We start from the raw sequence: 20,372 nt of genomic DNA, 5'->3' as shown, positions 1-20,372 counted from the left end.
GTTTCTGCCGGGTCTGGTAGCCAAAAGACATAACATTCCTGGGGGACACAGTCAGGGGAATGCTGCAGTCTTCTTCCCACACCGGGAAATGTCAAACAAATGCCGTGGGGGCCCTGTAAAAGAGCCCAAAAGTCCGTTCCAAGCGGGAGCTACCGAATATGCGACCTAGCTCTGCATAGCCGCACCCGGCAGTCCAATGTTACATTTCTGATAATGACTTCAGCTGATGATTTAAGATCTCACGGCATCCATTGAAAAAAATAGAGGTTTGTCCTCAAACTCACCATGTTTAGTGTTCAAATTTGCCAGTGCATCCCTGCATATAACACACACAAACTTTGAATCCTTATTTGCAGTGGAACAATTAGTAAATCCACACCTCATGTCATCATCTTTATGCTGCTTTGTTCCTGTTTTTAGCTGCTTCTGCATGGGTTGTTCACCAGCGACCCTGGAGTTCACAGCAGTTCTAAAATGGAGGATTCTCTCTCGCACCAAGAACACACAACATCAGTGTACAGGACGTGTGACCTGCTCTCTGCCACCGCTTCAGGCAGGAATAGTCCAGCGACTTAAAGAAAATTTGCTCCTGCGTTGGTGCACTGACGTCAAGAGGAGGTGTTCTACGCTGCTTGGCCCTGGGCCTGTGCATAGCTGAGGAAGCATGCATGTGCGAATGGCTGGCATTCTGAAAGCTGGTGGCGGCCGGCATTTTCAAAACCAGTTTGTGTCAGTGGGCGCTACTTCCCGCAATCGGGAATGCTGCGACGCATAGCCCTAAGATCGGAAACGCTGCGAGGCATGGCCCCACGCCCCCGATACCCACGCGGGACTACTCCACGTGGTATCAAGAAATGGCTGAAAGCACTGGAAATTGCAATGACTGTGGGTCTTGACAATATTCCGGCAATAATACTGAAGACTTGTGCTCCAGAACCTGCCACATCAATAGCCAAGCAGTTCCAGTACAACTGCAACACTGACATCTACCCGGCAATGTAGAAAATGCCCCAGATATGTCCTGTACACAAAAATCAGAACAAACCCAACCTGGCCAAATTACAGCCTCATCAGTCTATTCTTGATATCAGTAAAGTGACGGAAGGGGTCATCGACAGTGCATCAGGCAGCATTTGCTTAGCAATAATCTGTTCACTGACGCTCAGTTTTGGTTCCACCAGAGTTGCTCAGCCGCCGAGCTAATTTCAGTCTTGGTTCAAACATTGTCAAAAGAACTGAAATCCAGGAATGAGTTGAGAGTGACTGCCTTGACATCAAGGTAGCATTTGACCAAGTGTGACATCAAGGAGCACAGGCAAAACAAGAGTAAATGGGAATTGGGGGAAACTACTGGTTGAAGTCATACCTAGTCCAAAGGAAGGTGGTTGTAGCTGTAGGTCAAGCATCTCGGCTCCAGGATATCACTGCAGGAGTTCCTCCGGGTAACGTCCTGGGCCCAACCATATACAGCTGCTTCATCAATGACCTTCCTTCCATCATAAGGTCAGAAGTGGGGATGTTCACTGATGACTGCACAATGTTCGGCACAATTCGCGACAATTCAAATGTTGAATCAGTCCATGTCCAAATGCAGAAAGACCTCGACAATGTCCATGCTCCATACTTAAGCTGACCAGTGGTAAATAACATTCGCGCCATGCAAGTGCTATGCAGTGACTACCTCCAATTAGAAAAGACCTAACCATTGTCCTTTAACATGAGCAGAGATGGGTAATACCAATGCAGCTTTTGTCTCACTACACTGCTGTGAAAGCTTAGGACCTTTTTTTCTTATGCCAGAAGCGCTAGGTATTCACATGTCAAATAAAGTATTCTGGGTAATATGTGTCTTCAGTTTTGCTTTCTAAAAGAGGTAGGTTTGCTGATTGGAATAAGCATCCCTTGAAAAAAGGGTAAGTAAATCAATTGGAGGGGGTGTAGAGAAAATATGTTGCATTGGCAGAGAGCCCCTCAAAAACAATAATTTGCATAATTACATTTATACACAGTTGCCACTAGAAACTTTGCTGTATATAGAACTGTGTAAAATGTAATGATCAAAAATAGCACTTGTAAAGGAAAATGCTCTGGGCAAGTGTAATGTTTTCTGGTATTTTTGGAACAGAAAGAGTCTAGTTGAGTTGCTTCTGGCCTATTAAATTTATTAGTCTTGCAATAACACTTAACTCTTATTTATTCTGGCCATGTGGTGTGTATTTTTAACATGGCATAGCAATGAAACTTTTACTTAATTCAACAATTTGTTTTATGGAAACTTTGGCTGTATACTGGAATTGATAGAGAACTGTTGTTTCAGTTTATGACGACGCAGTGGAAGAGCGTGTGATCAATGAAGAATATAAAATATGGAAGAAGAATACTCCATTTCTGTATGACTTGGTTATGACACATGCATTAGAATGGCCAAGTCTTACTGTACAATGGCTTCCAGACGTTACCAGGTAAACCAACTTTACTTTTTTTTTTTATAACCCTTAATACAACATTCCCTGTGTTAGATATTTGTACTGTTCTTGTGTTTGTAAAATATTAAAATAAAAAATAGATTTAAGGCATAACAGTGAACACAGCTATGTTAACTGAAATGTGTACATTACAATACCACTGTTTTCCATTTGGGCTGGCGAAAAGGATGGATAAATTATAGTTTAAACCAGTTTAATCCTAATCTATCAGGCAATTTTGACAAATGCAAGAGCAGTTCAGTTGACATAAGTAAAAGGAATTGGAGCAGACCATGGCCTGCTTCCACCATTCAATAAGAACATGGCTAATTTATTTCAAATCCACCTCCCACACCTCTATACCCTCAAGTCTTTTAATACCCAATGTGTACCGATCTCTACCTTGAATATAATCAGTGTCTCTGTATCTGCAGCTCTCTGTGGGCTAGAGAATTCCAACTGCTCACAACTGAGTGATGGAATTTCTTCGCATTTCAGTCCTAAATGGCTGGACTCTTATTCTGAGACTGACCTTGATTTCCCCAGCCAGGGAAAACATTTTCTCAGCGTTTATGTAGATCACCGCATTCTTTTAAATTTAAGGAAATATCGACCGAGTCTACTCAATCTCTTCAAAGACCTCCCTATTCGCAGGGCCCAACCTAGTGAACATACTTGCCCTAATGGGAGTGCAAAACCAAAATGCCTTACTGTATTCCAGGTGCCATGTATAATTACTTTTCTACTCTGATCCCTTTGTCACGAAACATAATCTATCATTTGCTGTACCTGCATGCTAACTTTCTATGATTTATGTACAGGGACACCAAGGTCCCTCAGAATGCACATTTACCTAGATTTACCATTTGAAAAATACTGCTTTTTATTTTTCGTACCAAAGTGGATAAGTTCACATTTCACATTGAAATCCACCTTTGTGTTATTGAGCACTCATTTAACCCAGTGTTCTTCAAACTTTTTTTCCGGGGACCCATTTTTACCAACCGGCCAACCTTCGTGCCCCACGCCGGGCGACCTGCGCAACCCACCATTTTCTCTCGCCTTGTTTGCTGCTGACAAAAATGGAGGAAATGGTTTTGGGTCCCTTTGGCCCTCGTACACGCTCCTCCAATGGATCCTGTTGGATGAAGGTGAAGCCTCTGGTGTCAGAAAGTATGGAGTCTCCATCTGTCCAAAGTTCTGCATTTTATTCCTGTAAAATTTTATCAAATAACCCGAACTTGTAAAAAGATAAATAAATAAAATAAATGAAAAAAATTAAATGAATAACACCCCCCCGAACTTGGAAAACAAAAAGCTGCGACCGTTGTTTAAAAAAAAAAGCGGCCGCACTGCACATGCGTGCCTGATCATCGGCACGCATGCGCAGTGCGGCCACATTTTTTTTTTTAACATGCTCGCGGCCATTTTGAAGGCCGCTTGCAGCCGGCGTTATTAACAGCCGGCTGTTGCGCGCAGTTTTGTGCGATTGGAGGCGCCACGACAGACTGCTCCATGACCCTCCCGACACCCGCCCCCGAGTTTGACAATGCCTGATCTAACCTATCTGCATGCTTCTGCAGCATCTTTGCTGCCGCCTCACCACTTACCTTCCCACCTTGTCTGCCATCTTTGATACAATTTGTAAACAGCTGACAACCCCCCCCCCCCCCCCCCCCCCCCCCCCCCCCCCCCCACCGAGGGCGCATAGTGGTTAGCACTTTCCTCACGGCGACGAGGACCTGGCTTCGAAGCCGGCTCCAGGTCACTGCCCGTGTAGAGTTTGCACATTCTCCCTGTGTCTGCGTGGGTCTCAACCACACAACACAAAAGATGGCCAGGGTAGGTGGATTGGCTACGCTAAATTGCCCCTTAATTGGAAAAAAAGAATTAGGTACTCTAAATTTAAAAATAAAACAGCTGAAGCCCAAATACTGATTTTTGTGATACCTACTAATCACAGCCTGCCAACCCAAAGCTTCCCCAGTTATTCCCACTTTGTTTTCTGGCCATTTTGCTCACCTTTGTTTGGAAACAAAATCCACCAATGTCTGGCTGAGTCCTGTAGTGAGGGCGAGAAAAGAGACAATAAATATCTCCATTCACGTCTTGAATAACATGCTGCACCAGCGGGCAAGTGTCGGGGTTTACATTTTATTTGTCAGTGATGTGCGAGGATACGTGGGAACAAAACATTGCCTTATAATTAAACTTAGAGCTGCATGTTTATTTATCTTCAAGTTTTTTTGTGTGATGTATAATAAACTTCTGCATGTCCTGCTGTTTTTTAAAATAAATTTAGAGTACCCAATTAATTTTTTCCAATTAAGGGGCAATTTAGCATGGCCAATCCACCTAGCCTGCACATCTTTGGGCTGTGGGGACGAAACCCACACAAACATGGGGAGAATGTACAAACTCCACAGAGACAGTGACTGTACAAACTCCACAGAGACAGTGACCCAGAGCCAGGATCGAACCTGGGACCTCGGCGCCGTGAGACTGCAGGGCTAACCCACTGCGCCACCGTGCTGCCCTATGTCTTGCTGTTCTAATTAATCCACACACAACTATAAACAGTTTTTTTTATCTAACAATGTAGTAACTATTCCTAAATTGTGGTGGCACCCTTTGAAGTAGCCTCATCAATATATGACAAGAAGAGTGCAGCAAAGCCCTATTCGAGTTACCGACTTATTCCAGTTGGAAAATGAAAAAGGATATTCAATGACTTATTTCACTTTTATTTTCTACTTGGTAACGTTATTTGCAATATCTGTGAAGTAGATTGGTGCTCCTCATAATGCACTCCAGGAACCAATCCTGTTGTATTCTTAGGTATATTTTATCAATGTTTAAATTTTTTTATTTAAAAAAAGTTTAATTCGTTTTTTTTTTTCTGTACAGGCCTGAAGGCAAAGACTATAGTGTTCATCGTTTGGTTCTAGGGACACATACATCTGATGAACAGAACCATTTGGTCATTGCAAGTGTCCAGATCCCCAATGATGATGCTCAATTTGATGCTTCTCACTATGATAGTGAGAAAGGAGGTATGTGCTGTGATTTTATGGAGTCTGTGCATGTTGCAGTTGAAATACATAACAGTTTTACTCCATGTTACTTGTGTTTTTAGAGGGAAAACAGCGGTAGAAGTGTTCTTTAAAAAAAATTTAAGGGTATCCAATAATTATTTTCCAATTAAGGGCCAATTTAGCGTGGCCAATCCACCTAACCTGCACATCTTTCGGGTGGGGTGAGACCCATGCAGACACGGGGAGAATGTGCAAACTCCACACTGACAGTGACCCGGGCCTAGGATCGAACCCGGTCCTCAGCGGCGTAGGCAGTAGTGCTAACCACTACGCCACTGTGCCGCCCGACAACTGTAGAAGTGTTGATCAACTTGGTTTTTGATTAATTCTAAACCAGTTACCACCAAGTCTTTTACATCTGTAACTGCCTATTTCAAATTCTAAATCCCATCAATAGTTGTTTGACTTTTTAAATGTAATTGCCAGCACTTAATTTTTTCCAACAGCCTTTTTAAATCTATTTTGTTCCAACGGCCTTTTGTGTCTTTTGTATCCCTTCCTTCACCTTCCTATTAGTGATAGTGCCTTTAATTGCCTAGACTCCTTGATCTGAAATTCTGTCTCAGAATCGCTCTGGTTGTGATATAACTTGTCTCATTTGCTAGTTTATATTAGGTGAGTGTGGGGGTGAATGGAAGGAGGGGGGAGGATTATTTTGTGTACCACCGCACTGAGGACCCGGGTTCAATCCTGGCCCCAGGTCACTGCCGTGTGGAGTTTGCACATTCTCCCGTGTCTGCCAGAGTCTCACCCACACAACCCAAAGATGTGCAAGGTAGGTGAATTGGTCATGCTAAATTGTCCATTAATTGGGGGGGAAAAAATATTTGGGTACATTAAATTAAAAAGAAAGGATTATTTTGTGTATGATATATAACAAAATTATAAATATGTTGACAAAGAATATGATTACAACTTCACTGCATGTAAAGCTCAGAGACAATCTTCCACACCCACTGAGTGAGATTGCCAATGGCGGTAAACTATTTCATATCTGTTCAAAAGTTCTGTGTCCTCTGTGGATTTGATCTGTGGTCCAAAAGTCCAATGCCGAATCTACTTTGTCCTAGTAAAGACATGAACTTCAAATGGCACAAAAACTGATTTTTTTTTTTTTATAGAAGTCTTGTGCATTCCCAGTATTTTCTTCCTCTGTTTGTAAATTTTTTGGGTAGGTCCATGTCAGCAGGTCTCGAATAACAGTTAAAGAGAACTGGTGTCTCCGGGGGGGGGGGGGGCTGCCATTCCGTAGGGCAGGGACTCACTTTGGATACCTGGGGGTGCAGGTTGCCCGGGAGTGGGGGGGTCTCCGCAGGTACAACATTTCTAGTTTGGTGGGGAGAGTGAAAGCTGATCTGGCAAGGTGGAATGGTCTCCCACTGTCACTGGAGGGTCGGGTACAGACAGTTAAAATGAACGTGTTGTCGAGATTTCTGTTTAATTTCCAATGCCTGCCGATTTTCCTGCCAACGGCATTTTTCAGAGAGATTGAAGGAATGATTACCTCGTTCATATGGGGAGGGAAGGTGGCCAGAGTGAGAAAGATATTGCTACAGAAGGGAAGGCAGGCAGGGGGTTTGGGTCTTCCGAACCTGATGGATTATTACTGAGCGGCAAATGTGGAGAAGGTAGAGGCAGTTTCGCCAACACTTAGGGTTGGGGGCAGGATCAAGGGAAATGCCGATTCAGGGGAACCACAGATTTGAGCCAGGGAAGTGGGATGGAAATTTTTGGAAATGGGAGGAGAAGGGGATTAAGACACTAAAAGATTTGTTTCTTGGGGGTCGGTTTGCAGGACTGAAGCAGCTCGAAGCTAAGTATGGGCTGGAGCAGGGGGAAATGTTTAGATACGTGCAGGTTTGAGATTTTGCCAGAAAGGAGATACAGAGCTTCCCGGTGGAGCCGGCCTCCACATTGCTGGAGGAGGTGCTGACGAACAGGGGGACTGGAGAAGGGGGTAGTGTCGGCGGTTTACGGAGCTATTTTGGAAGAGGAGAAGGCACCACTGGAAGGGATCAAAGCAAAGTGGGAGGAAGAGTTGTGAGAGGGCATGGAGGAGGGGTTCTGGTGTGAGTTGCCCCGGAGAGTGAACGCCTCCACCTCGTTCGCGATGTCGGGCCTGATACAGCTGAAGGTGGTATATAGAGCACACCACAAGGGCGAGAATGAGCCGAATCTTTGAAGGGGTAAAAGATGTGTGTGAACATTGTGGGCGGGGAGGCCCGCAAATCACTTTCATATGTTTTGGTCCTGTCCAAAGCAAGAGGATTACTGGAAGGAGGTTTTTAGGGTAATCTCTGAAGTGGTGCACGTGAAACTGGACCCAGGCCCTCGGGGGCGGGGGGGGGGGGGGGGGGGGGGGGGGGGGAGGGGGGGGGGCGCCATATTCGGGGTGTCGGTCCAGCCGGGGTTGGAAACGGGTGCGGAGGCAAATGTAGCCTTTGCCTCGTTGATCGCCCGAAGGCGGATCCTGGTGGGATGGAGAGCAACCTCTCCACCCTGTGCCCTGGCGTGGCAGTGGCACCTGTTGGAATTCTTGACTCATGAGAACGTTAAGTTTGAACTGAGGGGAAGGATGGAGGGGTTCTACAATTCATGGGCATTATTCATTCTGCACTTTCAAGAACTGGATAACATCGAACATTCGTTTGGGGGGCGGGGGGGGGGACTCTGTGTGTTAATGGTGACTATGGGTGATTCCTGATTCCTTTTTGTAATTTGTTCATGTTAACATGTGGGCTGATGTTTGGGATTTGGTGGGAGGATGGGATCATTGTTATTAATATGGGGATTGACATTATATTCGTTACTGATTATTGTTTATTGTTAGTGGGTGAAAATGTGAAAAAGGAGGAGAATAAAAATATATATTTTTTTTCAACAATTAAAGAGAACACTTTCCAGGCAGTTCTCTCTTCTTTACTTGGAGCAATGGAAACTATAAGTCAACAGTGCAATAGGGTAGCTGAATTTATGGAATAGCTGTTAGCCATTCTGTTTTTAAAGATAACTACTGCCCATAACAGGTTAATTGCCATTTAAGATGAACTGTCCTTATTCTACATGTTTTTTCAGAATTTGGTGGATTTGGGTCCGTAAGCGGAAAAATAGAAATTGAAATTAAAATCAATCATGAAGGTGAAGTGAACCGAGCACGTTATATGCCACAGAATCCATGCATTATTGCCACCAAAACTCCCACCTCTGATGTGCTTGTCTTTGACTACACCAAGCATCCATCTAAGCCAGGTAATGAACATTGTTCAGTAAGATTATGGAGCCACTCGTGTTTTGTGTATAAACTACAATGAAGCCTGTATAAATGGGAATCCCAAAAAACCGACATCATCAACAACCTGTATTTATACAGCACTTTTAACATAGTTAAACATCTCCAAGAATAGCACCACAAGGACAATTATTGACGGTCTCAAATAAGTTGCTTGTAATAGCTGCAACTGCACCTTTAAACTGTGGACAGTATTCATTATATCAAGTCTGTTTACATCTTAAACACGGGACACTTGGGTAATAGGATTGAATAGAGTACTGTAGTTTCTCTGTCATTATGGATGCTGGGTAAAGAACTGTTCTGCAAAAGGCAGGAACTGGACCATACAACATCCCATCTCTCCTCAGTTTCCTGCAATTGAGGTTTCCTATCTTGAGCACCGACCCTGGTAGCTGAGATGAATTATTTTACATCTGCTGCAGTATGCCCACATGAAAACAAACCCTATGGTGAGGAACGTGAATAATAATTAGCTGTTTGCCTTGTGTCCAGAATCAGAATGAAGATAAACCCCATTAATTTGAAACCGGATTCATTTTCACAAAGCACTCCACTGGTTATTTCTCAGTGCTGTAACTTACAGGAATCCACGACCAGCTGGGAAGATTTGGGGGTTCCAAAATCATTGGAGTCTAGAACTGGAGGAAGCGATGGAAACTCTAGAACAGGGGCTTGGTGGTGAAAGAGAGGGATACTGTGGAATGGATGTTAGCCAGAGGAGATGAGGAATGAGAGCTCAGGGGAGAGATGGAGAAGGGGAAATGGGTTCTTGTGGGCTGGTGATCTATGAAATATGGGACTCAAATGGCGACTGGGGTGGTCTCAAAATGATGGAGACTGGGGGTTGGGAGTCAGGTAGAGATGGAGAATATTTTTCATTTATCGCTCAGTTTCCCTCTCTGCCTGCTCCCAGCTCTTCATTACCTGCTGCATCACATGGAGGTGGGGGGCGTAGGGTGAAGTGGGCTCTTGGATAGCTGTCTGCAGGATATTAATTTCTCTTCTCTTCCCCCACCCATATCCCAGACACACTCACCCATTGCAACCACCTTGTGTTTTGCACATAGCTGATGCCAGGATTGGGGAATCCCTCCTTCAATGGGAAGGGACTCTGGAGTGGCAATGAACTGAGAGATCCAGCAAAGAGAAAAAAAACTGATATCACATCCTGCTGGCTAGGCACCAGAATTTCTTTTTTAATGTATTTAATCTTTTCTTGTCACAAGTATGAAGTTGCTGCGAAAAGCCCCTAGTCGCCACATTCCGGCGCCTGTTCGGGCTGGTACGGGAATTGAACCAGCGCTGTTAGCCTTGTTTAGCATTACAAGCCAGCTGTCTTAGCCCACTGAGCTATTACAAACGTGTATCAAAAAATTAAAGCACATAAATACCCAACAGCCAACTGTACAGTTTGTACAACCTTTCCCCCCTTTTCACCCTCTCCATACGCCTGAGCAGGTCCGAAACATACAATAATAGGTCGTCGGCATAGAGTGACACCCGATGCTCCCTCTGTCCCCTCGTAATCTCTTGCCACTCTGCCGACCCCCTAAGCGCCATTGCCAAAGGCTCTATAGCCAGCGCAAACAGCAGTGGCGACAGCGGGCACCCCTGCCTTGTTCCCCTATGTAATTCAAAACTTTGTGAGCTCATATCATTCGTCCACACACTCACCCTTGGTGCCACAAACCTCGGCCCAGACCCAAACCTTCCCAGAACCTCAAACACGTACTGCCACTCTACCTGGTCAAATGCTTTCTCCACGTACATGGACAGCACTGTCTCCGGTACCTGGGCTTCCGACGATTTCATGGCAACATTTAATAACATCCTTATGTTGCTCAAGTGCTGCCTGCCTTTTACGAAGTCTGTTTGGTACTCTGGAACCACCTCCAGGACACGCCCCTCCATCCTTGCCGCCAACAACTTAGTCAGCACTTTCACATCTGTATTCAACAGTGATATGGGTCTATACCACCCACATTCCACCGGGTGGTTCCCCTTTTTCAGGATTAACATAATCACTACTTGGGTCATCGTCTCCGGCAGCTGCCCCTTCTCCAATGCCTCATTAAATGCCATGAAAAGATGCTGTGCCAGGTCTGTCGCGAACTTCTAAAATTCCGCCAGATATCCATCCGGCCCTGGTGCCTTCCCCGACTTCATACCCCTGCTACTATCCAGCACCTACCTCAGCTCCAGGGACTCATCCAGCACCTGCCTCTTTACTTCCTCCAGCTGAGGAAACTCCAGCTAGTCCAAAAACTGTCCCATGTCCCCCTCTTCTCGCACCCGGGACTGCCTTGTACAATCCCTGGTAATACTCCTTCAACGCCTCATTTATCTTCCCCGGCTCCAATACCATATCCCCAGCCCGTATCCTCAATATTTCCTCCGCAGCTGGTGTGCTAGCATGCGATTCGCCTTCTCCCCACAATCATACTGCACCCCTCTTGCCTTACGTAGCTGTCCTAACACCCTCCCTGTTGTCAGCCTATTGAATTGCCCCTGTAACGTTTTACTCCTTGCCAATCCCTCTGTGGTGGGCACCCTTGAATATTCCCTATCCACCTCCACTATCCACTATCTCGCTCATTAGACGGTCATGTGCCACCTTTCCCTATCCGCGTGAGCCTTGAACGAGATAATCTACCCCCGGACCACTGCCGTTAGCGCTTTCCAAAAAATGGCCGCCGACACCTTCCCATTTTGATTAAACTCCACATAATCCTTAATTGCCACCCACAGCTTGTCACAAAAGCCTCCATCTGCCAACCACCCCGAATCAAACTTCCACCCCGGCCTCTACTCACGTCTCGGTCGAAACTGAATCACCAGCCAGTGGGGCGCATTGTCCGAAATTACTATCCCCGCATTCTCTGCCCCCTCCACCCCAACCAAAATCTCCCGGCTCACCACAAAATAATCGATCCTCGAATACACCTTATAAACATGTGAAAAAAAGGAATACTCCCTTCCCCCTGGGCTCTTAAAGCGCCACGGATCCACCATACCCATCCTTTCCATAAACCCACTCAGCTCCTTTGCCATTTGTACCCTACCCATCGACCTGGGGTTCGACCTATCCACCTTCGGCTCTCGGACACAATTAAAATCCCCTCCCATAATCAACTGGTGCGTGGCCAAGTCCGGTATTGCTGCCAGCAGCCTCCTCATAAAACCCACATCATCCCAATTTGGTGCATACATGTTCACCCACACCACCAGCGTTCCTCCCAATATCCCACTCAATCACATATCTCCCACCCAGATCCCTCACTTCCTTCGCACTCACAAACCCAGTTTTCTTGCTCATTAAAATTGCCACGCCCCACAATTTCAAAACAAATCCCGAGTGGAAAACCTGCCCGACCCATCCCTTCCTTAACCTAACCTGCTCCTTCACGTGGAGGTGTGTCTCCTGCAGAAAGACTGCATCCGCTTTCAAGCTCATGAGGTGTGCAGAACAAACATCCACGATCATTTAACTGGTCCATTAAGCCCACGGACGTTCCACGTTACCAGCCTTACCGGACGGGCTTACGCCTCCAATCCCCTCTACCGTCCGTCATCCTCCCCACTTAACTCCAGCCCCATTAATTCCACCCTGTACCTAGCCCATCCCAGGTGGCTCCCTTCTCCGCCCCTGACCATGTCATCTAGGCATCAGAATTAGGCACAATCACAAGTGCGAGTGGAATAATGAAACCCAGATGGAGACGCACCCAATCCCACAATATTTCTCCCTAATTTAGAAGTTTCACTTTAGCATAATTGAGCTATTGACAGTGCTAATGAGCTGCACAGAAGGACACTTTGCAAAATTATGCATGAGGTATTCTAGAAATGTACCTTTTTATGTAACTAACAAGCAGCAGCCAACTGGAAACCAAAGGGCTACAGTTCTTGTTAGTTTACACATGACTGGTAATTGACTTCAGGAAGCAAAGTACTGTACACACCCCTGTCAGCATCAACGGGGCCAAGGTGGAGATGGTTAGCAGTTTCAAATTCCATGGGGTGCACATCTCCAAAAATCTGTCCTGGTCCACCCACGTCGACGTTACCACCAAGAAAACACAACAGCGCCTATACTTCCTCAGGAAACTAAGGAAATTCGGCATGTCCACATTGACTCTTACCAACTTTTACAGATGCACCATAGAAAGCATCCTATCAGGCTGCATCACAGCCTGGTATGGCAACTGCTCGGCCCAGGTCCGCAAGAAACTTCAGAGTCGTGAACACCGCCCAGTCCATCACATGAACCTGCCTCCCATCCATTGACTCCATCTACACCTCCCGCTGCCTGGGGAAAGCGGGCAGTATAATCAAAGATCCCTCCCACCCGGCTTACTCACTCTTCCAACTTCTTCCATCGGGCAGGAGATACAGAAGTCTGAGAACACGCACGAACAGACTCAAAAACAGCTTCTTCCCCACTGTCACCAGACTCCTAAATGACCCTCTTATGGACTGATTTCATTAACACTACACCCTGTATGCTTCATCCGATGCCAGTGCTTATGTAGTTACATTATATATGTTGTGTTGCCCTATTATGTATTTTCTTTTATTCCCTTTTCTTCTCATGTACTTAATGATCTGTTGAGCTGCTCGCAGAAAAATCCTTTTCACTGTACCTCGGTACACGTGACAATAAACAAATCCAATCCAATGTAATGATCACTAATTCAAAAAGTTTGTCATTCTGTCAAATGCTTAAGTTTCAGGTGATCAGGTTCCATAATAATGCAGGCATTATTTTTATTTAACACTACTATTATTTATTGATCTTTCAGAATTTTGCAGTGTGTTGATAATAGATGTGTGAACTGAAACTGTTTTCCTCATTAGAGACTCTGCCATACCTATACTAGAAATATTGGTTTAAGTGCCTCAAGTTCTTAGCACTACAGCTGAGATATTGTCAGGGTGCACACTGTTGACCACTTTAATACACTCTGCTAATGTTACAAGGAGTGAATGGAATTGATTGGACGTTGGGGATGTGGCCAAATGGGATCACTTGCCATTTTTGGTTGATGTTTGTAAAATGTTCATTCTCATCTTTTGCACTTGCATGCTGGGCTCTACTATAAATCCTGAGGAAGGAGTTGTGCTCCGAAAGCTAGTGATTCAAAACAAACCTGTTCGACTTTAACCTGGTGTTGTGAGACTTCTTACTGTGCCCAACCCAGTCGAACGCAAGCATCTCCACATCATGGCTACTATAAATTGAGGATGGTAATTGTCATGGGAATGTCCCTTTAAGAACTGTTTGTCTTCTCAAATGGCTGCAGTGATGTCATTGTGAGGGTGGAGCTGGGCGGTAGCTCTGGTTTTTACTTTCGTTTTGAGCTGGAAGCTGTTTTGTGGCTCTGAGTTTTACTTTCGGTTTAGACAGTGGGAAGCTGTATTCAGACTACACGGATCTTGGAGTCTCTCTGCATGTTAAAAAGATGTCTCCAGATCACTTGATAACTTCAAAGTAATAACTGTTCTGGAAGGAATTCAAACCTACTGTTTTGTGGTAAGAGGGATTGTCTCATTTATGGATGTTGTTACTTGAGTGAAACAGTAAAGGGAAGTTAATAAGGGTTAGATATAGAGTATTGTAGCTGTGTGGGGTATGTGTGGGGTATTTATGTTTGTGGTTGATAAATCCTTACTGTGTGTTTATAAAATGTTAACTGAATTCGTAGAATAAAATTTGTTTTTGATTACAAGTGCTTCAGGCCTCTGTTGCATAACACCTGAAGAGTAGGCTCTTGTGCTCCTCCTAACCAAAATCTATAAACAGTTGTAGGTCAGGTGAACTCCATGATATACTTTGGTGTTCTCTAAACTCTGGCCCATAACAGTAATATTCATGGAGCCTTCTCCACTAGGTTATCTGATTTGCCTACTACCATTTTGACAGGGTGTGGTATGAATCAAAGAAAGAACTTTGTATCACACCTTTAAGAACCATAATATAGGGTGGCGCGGTGGCGCAGTGGTTAGCACTGCTGCTTCACAGTACTGAGGACCTGGGTTCGATCCCGGCCCCGGGTCACTGTCCGTGTGGAGTTTGCACATTCTACCCGTGTTTGTGTGGGTCTCATCCCCACAACCCAAAAATGTGCAGGATAGGTGGGTTGGGCACGCTAAATTGCCCCTTAATTGAAAAAAAAAAATTGGGTACTCTAAATTTGTTTCTGTTTATTAATTTTAACAAATAATAACCACTATATGTCTCAAGGTGTTTCAGAGCCAATTAAATACTTTTAAATTGTAGTTGGTGTTGTAATGCAGGGAAGTTTGGCCAAAATGTTTGCACATGGCAAGGACCCATTAACAGAAGAGGTGAATGGCCATGTAATCTAGTGATTGAGGGATACATGTCGGCTAGTATACCTGCCCTTTGAGTAATGCCATACAATCTTTTCCATCCACCTGAGAGGGCACATGGGGCATGAATTTAACTCTAGGATAAAAGCAAATGCTGGAATCTGAAACAAAAACAGAAAATGCCGGAAAATCGCAGCAGGTCTGACAGCATCTGTGGAGAGAGAACAGAGCTAATGTTACGAGTCTGGATGACTCTTCAAATCTTTGATCTCAATCTAAATTCTGTTTTTAAAATCTTTTTATGCTCCTCATTTTCAACTTTTTCATCAATAAACAACCAAAGACAAAACAAACAAAATCAAATAAAGTAACAATCCCCCACACACAAACCCCCCGTTCAATATACAGACCAAAACATCCACTCATACATTCCAGGTAAAAAAAAACACACATTAACAATCCGTAAACAGTGTAACCAAAGACAACAATACCGCCAACCCCCCCCCCCCCCCCCTCCCTAATGTTGAATGGCAACCAATTCTTAGAAGTGCATAATAAACAGCCCCCATGAATTGTGAAACCCTTCCATCAGCCCCTTCGACTGAGACTTCACCTTCCTGAGAGTCAAAAGAAATTCAAGTAGGTCTCCCTGTTCTACCAGCCTCTGATGCCGCAGCCCCTCCCCCACCACACTCCCGTTCACTGGCCTGCTTGAGCTAGCCATTGTGGAGGCCCCTGTCCAGGCCTCAATCCCCTCCCCCCTGCCCAGACCCAGGAAAACAAAGAAATCCCCTTCAACGCACAACCCCAGTATAAACACACAAACCCCAAAGAACCATCATTGCAAAAGAAAATCCCAACTCTTACCTTGTCCAAATAGGCAACTAAAACTCATTTAGCACATATAACAACATGCAGTGAAAAATAGAGCTACATACACTCCTTCACACTCCCTACCCTCAGTCCAAGACCAATCCTGAGTCCCATTTCTCACTTCTGCCCCAGTCCTACTGCCTTCACAAACGCCTCCATCGCTTCCACCGTCTCGAAATAGAAGTCTTTTGGAGTTGTAGGTCACCCTCAACTTAGCTGGGTACACTACGCTGAACCGCAACCTGCTGTTTTACAATGCCGTCTTCACTCTACCGAAGGCCGCCCACCTCCTTGCCAACTCCACAGTAAAGTCCTGGTATAAACGTATACCAGCTCCAGCCATCTGCACCTCCCGTTTCTGCTTTGCCCAACACAGGACCTTTTTCACCCGGTACCCACGGAAACAAAAAGTCATTGCTCTTGGCGGCTTATTCACCTTTGGTTTAGGCCTCCACCTCCTATGAGCCCGATCCAGTTTGTACCGAGAGGGATCTTCCCCCTCCCACAACAGCTCCTTCACCCTTTCGGGCAGGCCCACGATCCTCCAATTTTGCCACCTAGATCTGTTTGCAAGGTCCTCCACTTTGGCTCGCAGACCTTTGTTGGCCTCTACCACTCTCTGCAGCTCCTCACCCATCGAGGTGAGTTGATCACTGTTTCGACAAGGCCTCTTCCACTCCCTTCAGTTTCTCAGTCTGCTCCCGCACCTTGGCCGATGCCCTCGACACTGGGGCAATTGCCTCCTCCACCAGCACCTTCAATGCTGCCATCATCTCCTTCCTCATCACCTCCATGTGCTTTGAGAACTACTTTTCAAGTTCCACAATCATCACCTCGGTCATCTTTTCTGCCGTGAACAGTGCAGCCCCATCTGAGCCGACCCTTCCACTCAACGGCGAACCTTCATTTGCCCCCTTCTTCATGGCAGCTTTCCTTAGGGTGTTGAACATCTTTCCTCATTTCTTCCTGCACTTATTTAACCAAAAATTGCCCCTCGAACCGGGCATTAAATTCTTTAAAAAATCAAGCCTCGAGCAGGAGCCATCCAATGTGCCTCAATCTAAATTCTGCCTGGTGCTACTCCTGACACTTAGACTCACTATTAAATGTGCATTGATCTACTGGTTTGATGACAAAAGTGTGGTGGATGTGCCAAGTCATGACATTGCAGGTAGTGTTCATGACCTATAGTATCTGTGGATCCTAGATTTGTCCTTTGTCTATTCCACTTAGCACGGTGCCACAAAGTACTCCAAGTGAGGGTGTCTTCAGCTGATTTTTTTGTCCTCACAAATATAATGGGGTTGTCCCTCCTAATATTGTCATGGGCAGATATGTCTGCAAAAGGTGGTTTGCTTATGAGATCAAATGAGTTATTCCGTTGTGTCAAGTTTCTGTACCAGCTGGCAAGTATATTTTTAACAATTGGACCTTGGTTATTGCTGGTACTACTGAAGCATTTATGGTGAACATTGATGTCTATCCACTCAGTGTATCATCTGTGCCCAAGCTTCCTCTGAATAGGGCTTCAACATTGAGCCTTGTACTGCTTAGTCAATTGAGCTGATGGGTGGGACAATCTGATCTTCAGTCGGAGTTTTCCTTGACCTAAAGCAATAAGATTTCCTGGAGTCTAGGAATGTTGAGGATTTCTATGGTTAAGCTTTCCCAACTATTCCCAACTCCAGCCCCACCTCCCTGCTGACGGGCTAGGACACAGCAAAGGGTAATGATGGAAGAGTCTGAGATGTTAGCTGATAAATATGAACGAGTACAATTCTGTCTGTGGTTTGACTAGTTTGTGAAATAGCTTTTCCAACTTGATACGGGGCTCCAAATGTTCATGAGAGGAGCCTTGTTCATTCAGTTGGGTTGGGATTTTTTGGGCTTGGGTTAACCCAGATCTGATGCCTGTGTTGTTGCCACCAATTCTATAAATAGTTAACTTATTGTTCTGAAGTAGTTTACAGCTTAGTAGCTTGTCAGGCCATGTCAGGACATTATTGGTCAACTGCCTTGGTGGCACTAGATTCAGGTTGGGTGATCCTGGAGAAGAGTGACAGGATTCTTTTACTGAAGGGCATTAGTGAACACATTTTGTTTGATGGCAATCTGGTAGCTTTGACTATTTTACCTGGTGTCAGTCCATCCTTTGTTCTCTTTTTTTTTTTCTTCCCCACCCGCACCATGATTGAATAGCTTAACACTAGCCACATACACGTAGAATAGGCCAAAAGGAGGGTTGCAACAAGTACCTCTGGAATCAGGCTTTGGCACAAGTTGGATCCGCGGTTTCCTTGAGAAGAGTAGCGGTGATGAAAAATTCAAAAACTTGCTTGAAGCATCCAAAATGTTATTGTGCATATCGGTGTTTGTTGCAAAAATGAACTAACCAGTATGAAGTCCATTTTTATAAAAAATGGAAAATGTTGGGTGCTTTTTGTGGGAGTAGTATGTAGGATTGGTGTTTGCAGATTGAAAATACCCTGTCCTTGGTATTTGTAAGTAAGTGTCCTTGGTATTTGTAGATTGAAAATACCCTGTCCTTGTAGAAATGGCTCATAATGCATGAAAATGGGGTAATTATTTGAATGGTGATGTAGTTGATCTCTGAACTAGATAACCAATTTTTAAAAAATGTATATTTATTGAGATTTAACATTTTAGAGAATGATGCAACAAAGTTACAAAATAATACATTGCCATAAACAAGAAAACAGCTTAACGTGAGTACAGAATGGAACGGGAATGACATCACACCTGGCTTGATACAATCATTGGACAAAACTAGATATTCATGTGGGACCCACCATTTGTACACTTGTAACTTTTGAGATATAGATTGCTGTTCTTTACTTCAGCTTTATTCAATGCTTCTTACAGTTGGACTTGGCTGTATTTTCCATATCAATAACTTCCTCCAGCCACATGATCTTCTGGTATTTGTGCTCCCTCCATATCAATAACTTCCTCCAGCCACATGATCCTCTGGTATTTGTGCTCCTCTTATTCTGTCCAGCTTGTGCATATCCAATTTTAATCACTCCACCATTGATGGGTGTACCTTCAGCTGCTAGGGTCCGAAGCCCTGGAATTCCCTTCCTAAATCTAGCTCTTTTTTTTCCTCTTGAAGACACATCTTAAAATTACCTTTTTGATTAAACGTTTAGTTATCTCCTCCAATGCCACCTTGTATAGTTTGGTATCAAATTTTGGCTTGCACTCCTGTGAATCTACTAGCGATGTTTGACCATGTTAAACGTGCTATATAAATGCAATTTATTGTTGAAATAAATGCTACCTTAACATTGGGTTTCTAACATATAATACGATTTCTTTAGCAGTTTTGCAGGTACGCTTTCCTTTTTTAAAAAGTATTTAAATTCAACTTTTAACATTTTTTTATATCTTGGATTCGCAGGGCCAAATAAGGCTAACACATATATCAGCAAAAGAAGAGGTTCCAACCGACAACTGTAACAATAGCCCTCCTTAATGAAAATATTTATTAATTTTCCAGCAAACCAGTCTCTTATTGTTTCCCTCCCCTCTGCCTGTCTCCTGTGTTTCACTTGGGTGCATTTGTTGCCTACTTTCCCCCCCCCCCCGCACCCTTTCTCTCTCTTCCTTGTTCCATGACTTGCTCTGTGTCCACCCCCACCCTCACTTCACCGATTGCTGGCCGTAAACAGGTCTTGAAACATCCTATGAAAGCTTTCTTCCGATCCACGGATGGCGAACTTTATCTTCTCCAGCCTGAGAAATTCCGCCAGGTTGGACAGCCAGTTTGACGATCGCCAGCCGAGCAGGAGTGTCCCACAGACCATCAGGGAGGCAAAGGCTAGGGCGTCAGCCCCTCTCCCCATGAAGAGCTCTACCTGCTCTAATACCCTGAAGATCGCCACTAGTGGGCACGGCTCCATCCTCATTCCCATAACCCTGGACATGACCTCAAAGAAGGCCGTCCAGTACCCGTCAAGCTTGGGGCACGCCCAGAGCATGTGGGTGTGGTTGGCCGGGCCTCCCTGGCACTGTTCGCATTTTTTCTCCACCTCTGGAAAGAACCCTCTCATTCGTGTTCTCGCTAGATGTGCCCTGTGCACCACCTTTAGTTGTGTTAAGCTCAGCCCTGTGCATGTGGAGGTGAAGTTTGCCCTGTGCAGGATCCCATTCTCCCCCCCACCCCCCATGTTCTTCCTCCCACTTTTTCTTTGTCTCATCCAGGGGTGAGCATACCTCTTCGAACACTTGAGGTATGCTTTCCTTGACTAAGTACAACACATTCAGTCACTGTAATTTTACTACTTTTGTATT

The 20,372-nt window shown here is 44.8% G+C and overlaps 1 protein-coding gene across 1 annotated transcript in view; it reads left to right on the top strand.

Annotated features, from left to right (window-relative positions):
• LOC140428096 (histone-binding protein RBBP7) overlaps window positions 1-20,372 on the top strand; it is a 62,110-nt gene that overhangs the window by 11,123 nt on the left and 30,615 nt on the right. The window contains exons 2-4 of the mRNA XM_072514141.1: window positions 2,318-2,462; window positions 5,373-5,518; window positions 8,636-8,809. Coding sequence (XP_072370242.1) covers window positions 2,318-2,462; window positions 5,373-5,518; window positions 8,636-8,809 — 465 coding nt within the window. The remainder of the gene's footprint in view (window positions 1-2,317; window positions 2,463-5,372; window positions 5,519-8,635; window positions 8,810-20,372) is intronic.

Source organism: Scyliorhinus torazame, chromosome 8 (assembly GCF_047496885.1).
Source record: "Scyliorhinus torazame isolate Kashiwa2021f chromosome 8, sScyTor2.1, whole genome shotgun sequence".
NCBI lineage: Eukaryota > Metazoa > Chordata > Chondrichthyes > Carcharhiniformes > Scyliorhinidae > Scyliorhinus > Scyliorhinus torazame.
Note: the sequence above shows the minus strand (reverse complement) of the source record. Positions and strands in the feature narration are given on the sequence as shown.